This window comes from Gekko japonicus, unplaced genomic scaffold (genome assembly GCF_001447785.1).
Source record: "Gekko japonicus isolate JY-2015 unplaced genomic scaffold, Gekko_japonicus_V1.1 scaffold2000, whole genome shotgun sequence".
Lineage (NCBI taxonomy): Eukaryota > Metazoa > Chordata > Lepidosauria > Squamata > Gekkonidae > Gekko > Gekko japonicus.
The window spans coordinates 318391-323819 of NW_015159775.1; the positions used below are offsets into that span (position 1 = coordinate 318391).

General features: G+C 50.1%; 1 protein-coding gene across 1 annotated transcript in view; it reads right to left on the minus strand.

The window, feature by feature from the left end:
* The window catches only part of USHBP1 (Usher syndrome 1C binding protein 1), a gene marked incomplete at its 3' end in the record, with an annotated part of 45672 nt that overhangs the window by 18102 nt on the left and 22141 nt on the right, over window positions 1–5429 (minus strand). Inside the window, exons 9-10 of the mRNA XM_015406815.1 lie at window positions 4160–4283; window positions 550–814 (exon numbers count right to left, since the gene is read on the minus strand). Of these exons, the coding sequence (XP_015262301.1) occupies window positions 550–814; window positions 4160–4283 (389 nt within the window). The remainder of the gene's footprint in view (window positions 1–549; window positions 815–4159; window positions 4284–5429) is intronic.

Consider the following 5429-nt stretch of genomic DNA (forward strand, 5'->3'; position numbering starts at 1 on the left):
TGAACCTCCGGATGGCCCCTGGTGTTTTTGGTCACTGTCTGACAGAGTGTTGGACTGGATGGGCCATTGGCCTGATCCAACATTGGCTTCTCTTATGTCCTTATGGATAAGCATATGGAGCAGAGGTCCAAGAGTAGCTCTTAGCCACAAGATACAGATAGGAACTCTCATTCTGGGGCAAGGGATGCTCTGTGTTCTTGGTGCGTGGGGGGGCTTCTAGTGTCCTGGCCCCGCTGCTGGACCTCCTGATGGCACCTGGTATTTTTGGCCGCCGTGTGACAGAAGAGTGTTGGACTGGATGGGTCACTGGCCTGATCCAACATGGGCTTCTCTTATGTTCTCATGTTCTCATGTAATGGTATGACTCGACCCCCGATTGAAACTGGGATGTAGGAGAAGTGGAATGCAACATTCCGTAACGAAAGGAGGGACAGAATGGGGGGGGGCTCGATCCCTCCTTACCTCAAAAGGAAGCGGGCCACCTTTGAGATTTCCTGCCCCTCGGTGATTTGGGGAGCCGTGCCCCACCCACGCCCGGTTCTCGCTTACCCTAGTCGTCTGCAGTTCTTGCACCAGATGCAACTTCTCCATCTTGGGACTTGCAGCACCCGTGGGGAGAACGTCACACAGAGCTCTCTGCACCTCCGCCACCTTGGCTCCAATCCCTGCGTTGATTCTGGCCGCCGCCGAGTCGGCCCTGGACGGTGTCCGCGAGGCGGGGAGTTTCAGAGAGGCCTGTTCTGCCCTCAGGCGCCTGATGTACTCTTGCAAAACCTCCTTTCGGTCCTCCTCCAAACCACTTGGCTCTGGGGAGCTGCAACAAGACACAAGAATAACACACAATCTCAAGACAGTCTGGTGAGAAAAAATATATATACAGTTGTGTGCTAGATGCCCACAGAATAATACCATGACAGAAGAGACTAGATCAAGGCCGCAACATCCAATATGAATGAATTTTATTGTTACGGCGCTTAGCCAGCAATCGGCCACATCATTTAGTGTCTAGTAATGAAAAACAGGGAGCTGCGGTGGCTCAAGTGGTTAAGACGCTGAACTGCAGGCTGTGGAAGGTCAGTAGTTCAGCAGTTCGAGACCCAAGTGTGCCGCATGAGAGAGTGAGCTCCTGTCTCTAGTTCCAGCTCCTGCCAACCTAGCAGTTCAAAAGCAAGAAATTGCAAGTAGATAAATAGGTACCACTTCGGTGGGAAGGTAACAGCATTCCGTGCGCCTTGGTGTTTAGTCATGCCGGCCACATGACCACGGAAACGTCTTCGGAGAGCGCTGGCTCTTCGGCTTGGAAATGGAGATGAGCACTGCAACCCTAGAGTCGGATTCGACTGGCTTTCGAGCAAGGGAACCTTTACCTTTAGTGAAAAACAACCACTTATTCCTTCATAGAAAAAATACAAAGGTCCATGAAATTACACATCGCAGTCTGCTCCAGACTCTCTCAGTCAACACCCTTCTAACCAGAGGTCAATTCAGGGGGATCGCGGGGGATCGCCGTTCCCTCGGGTGAGGTGCGGGGGGCGGGGCACATGACGAAGCCCCGCCCCCTGCTTCCGGCTGCCCTGCTTCTGGCCCTCATTCAGCCAGGAGGAGGCAGGGGAAGAGGGAGGGTAAGTTGCTTCCTCCCCGCCTCTCCCCAACCTTGCATGCCTGGGGCCAGGGAGGGCCTTGGCGGGGCTTCCTCACACTCCCGCCGGCCTTGCAGGTCCACCGCCGGGCCTTATGATCTCAGGGGGTGTGGCATATGCTAATGAGTTATGCTAATGAGTTCCCCTAGCTCTTTTTCTATGAAACGACCCCTGCTTCTAACAGTCTTGTATCCTCAAAAGCAGTCTGCTCCAAATTCAATCTCTCTTTCAACACTTATTCCGGATATTTAAGTGTTTCAGAACATTGGTCTTTCCTCAGGAACAATTCCTATATAGGAAACTCACGTTCAATGTTACCTTCAAGTTGACACATTCATTGATTTACTTTTCTGTTAATCTACTTGGGCAAGGTCTCCTCACTTATTTCCAAGCAAATGGACCCAGACTATGCCATATATCCGGAATAAGTGTTGAAAGAGAGATTGATTGAATTTGGAGCAGACTGCTTTTGAGGATGCAAGACTGTTGGAAGAATGTTGACTGAGAGTGTCTGGAGCAGACTGCCGTGTGTAATTTCATGAACCTTTGTATTTTTTCTATGAAGGAATAAGTGGTTGATTTTCATTACTTGACACTAAATGATGCTACGGCTCTAATCTAGTCTCTTTTGTCATTGTATTATTCTGTGGACATCTAGCACACATCGGTATATCTTTTTTCTTACCAGACTGAGCTGCAACAAGAATCAGCTCTTTCCAAGTTGTCGTCTTTCAGTAACAGATAAACCTTCTCTCAAAAACTTGCAAGAAGTCGAGGGCCTTCCTCCGTGTGATCCCCCTGTTGTCTTATTCTGACAGAAAGCCATGGGCACTTTCCCTCAGCTTTCAACTCCTTTGCATCTTCCTCTCTCCCTCTTCCATATGCTTTGATAGGTAAAGGTAAAGGTTCCCTTGCTCGAAAGCCAGTCGAATCCGACTCTAGGGTTGCGGTGCTCATCTCCGTTTCAAAGCCGAAGAGCCAGCGCTGTCCGAAGACGTTTCCGTGGTCATGTGGCCGGCATGACTAAACACCAAGGCGCACGGAACGCTGTTACCTTCCCACCGAAGTGGTCCCTATTTATCTACTTGCAATTTCTTGCTTTCGAACTGCTAGGTTGGCAGGAGCTGGAACTAGAGACAGGAGCTCACCCTGTCTTGCGGCACCCGGGTCTTGAACCACTGAACTACTGACCTTCCACAGCCTGCCGTTCAGTGTCTTAACCACTTGAGCCACCACAGCAAAGCAAAAAAAGCAATCTCAATGCAACTACCAGAAGATCTTTTTGTGCAGTATGTTAGCAATGGGCACTTGTGTTCTTGCACCTCAGTAAAGCACAGCACAACAGAATCATGATGTTATGGCATGCTAAGGTCGATCCATTAAGACTACTAAACACCTCACCCCGCCCCACCCAAAATTGTGATGCATTGGACGGTACCTCTGTGTGCATGCATACAATTGCCCAAATAATTCTTTTTTGTGTAACGTGTTAGCACTTGCTTGATCCAAAGAAGTCAGGGGTCATTTCCTGCAGGAGCACACAGGAGTGGAGCTCTGGCAGTAAAGAGCCCAGGGGGCGGGCACATGCAATAAGCCCCACCCCCTGCTCCCAGCAGCCCTCAGTCAGAGCAAAAAGCAGCCAGGTAAGCTGCAAAGCTCCCCCCGCCCCCCCGGTCCAAAATAGTCCAGTGGCACCTTTAAGACCAAGTTTTATTCAGGTACAAGCTCTCCCTCCTCTGCGAGGACAGATCTGGATGTTCCCCCCCCCCCAATAGCTAGTAATCCAAAACAGTCCAGCGGAGCCTGAGCGGTGGGTGTTGCCTTCTGACACAGTGTTGCCAGTCCAGTGTTGCCTTCTGACACACATCTGGTGATGTCAGGAGGTGTGGCATATGCAAATAAGTTATGCTAATGAGTTATGCTAATGAGCTCCAGCACCTCTTTTTCTACGAAATGACCCCTGAAAGAAGTTATTTTCAATGCTGAGAAACTAAACCCCATAGACATGTGTTTAAATTAGCATTTAAATAATAAATAAATTTATATGGTAAGAGATCAGATAAGTTTAGATTCAAACCACGATTTTTCGAAAGCTCCCTGGTATAGTGTATGTACTCAGAATTCAGAGTTTTGTTTGTCTTCCGTAGCCCATCTCATGGCCCAGGAGATGGGGAATGTCCATGATTATAGTATGAATATGGTTTTTAATCTATCGTCGTACACCGCCCTGAGCCCTGTTTACAGGGGAGGGCGGTGTAAAAAAATTGAAATAAATAACTGAATAAATAAATAATCATTTTTAAACTGTCCGCAGAGGTTCAAGGGGGAAAAAAACCCCATTCTAACCCACTTAGGAGGGACTTCCCAGCTCCAAACCCAGCCAGCGATAGACTTGGACTTCAGACTGACCCTTCTGTGGATCTCTTCCCCCCCCCACTCCCTGTCCGGATCCTGCTGGGTTTTGCACTTAACCTCCCCAAGGACAACCCACCCTGGAGAGCTCCCAGTCCCTTGAGTACCTCTGCTTGAAGGCAGCACACTCGGATCCCTCGCTGTTTGCACGGCATCTTTCCCAGGACCTCAACGCTTCGTTCATCACTGCCGTCTCCATCTCATGACAGACACTACCAGGGTCACCTGGGGCTGGAGGAGGGGGACCACAAGAGGTCAGTCACTGCAGCAGAACAAAAGGGGAAGAACTGCTGCCTTCCACGTCCACCATCAGTGGAGGAGGGGTCAGGAAATCAGCACATTTGCATAGGAGATGGTCTTTTTCATACCTTTTAGCACGCGACTGAGATCAGGGCCCTGCGGGACCCATTACAGTTCTGCAGGGCCCGCAAAACGGAGCTGTTCTGCCAGGCCATTGGACGAGGCAGCGGGCATCTACCAGCCGGGCTCCCTGTTGCTGTGGCCGTAGGCTGCCATTAACAAGACCTTTATGGCCCAGCTTCGGCCCGTTCATTCCCAACTGTAGGAGCCAGGGGTCATTTCCTGCAGGAGCGCACAGGAGCGGCGCTCCGGCAGTAAAGAGCCCAGGGGGGTGGGCATATGCAACAAGCCCCGCCCCCTGCTCCCAGCAGCCCTCAGTCAGAGCAAAAAGCAGCCAGGTAAGTTGCAGAGCTCCCCCCCCCCAGCCCCCCGGTCCAAAACAGTCCAGTGGCACCTTTAAGACCAAGTTCTATTCAGGTACAAGCTCTCCCTCCTCTGCGAGGACAGATCTGCACGTTCCCCCCACCCCCAATAGCTAGCAATCCAAAACAGTCCAGTGGAGCCTGAGCGGTGGGTGTTGCCTTCCGACACACTTCCGGTGGTGTCAGGGGGTTTGGCATATGCAAATAAGTTACGCTAATGAGCTCCTGCCCCTCTTTTTCTACGAAATGACCCATGGTAGGAGCTGAAAACTGAAATTAGCTGCACTGCCCACTTTTAACTGTTTTTAACTGGTTTTATTGTATTAATTTAATCTATCGATATCTATTTATTGAATCGTTTCAGACTGTAATGGCATTTATTGTTGTGAGCCGCCCTGGGCCCACTTGCAGGAAGAGCGGGATATAATAGAAACAATAAATAAATAACTAAAGCAAGCCAGCAAGTGGATTCTTAAGGCCATGTGAAAGAAGAAGAAGAAGAAGAGATTGGATTTATACCCCGCCCTTCACTACCCAAAGGTGTCTCTGAGCGGCTGACAAACTCCTTTCCCTTCCCCTCCCCACAACAGACGCCCTGTGAGGTAAAAGAAGAAGAAGAAGAGATTGGATTTATACCCCGCCCTTCACTACCCAA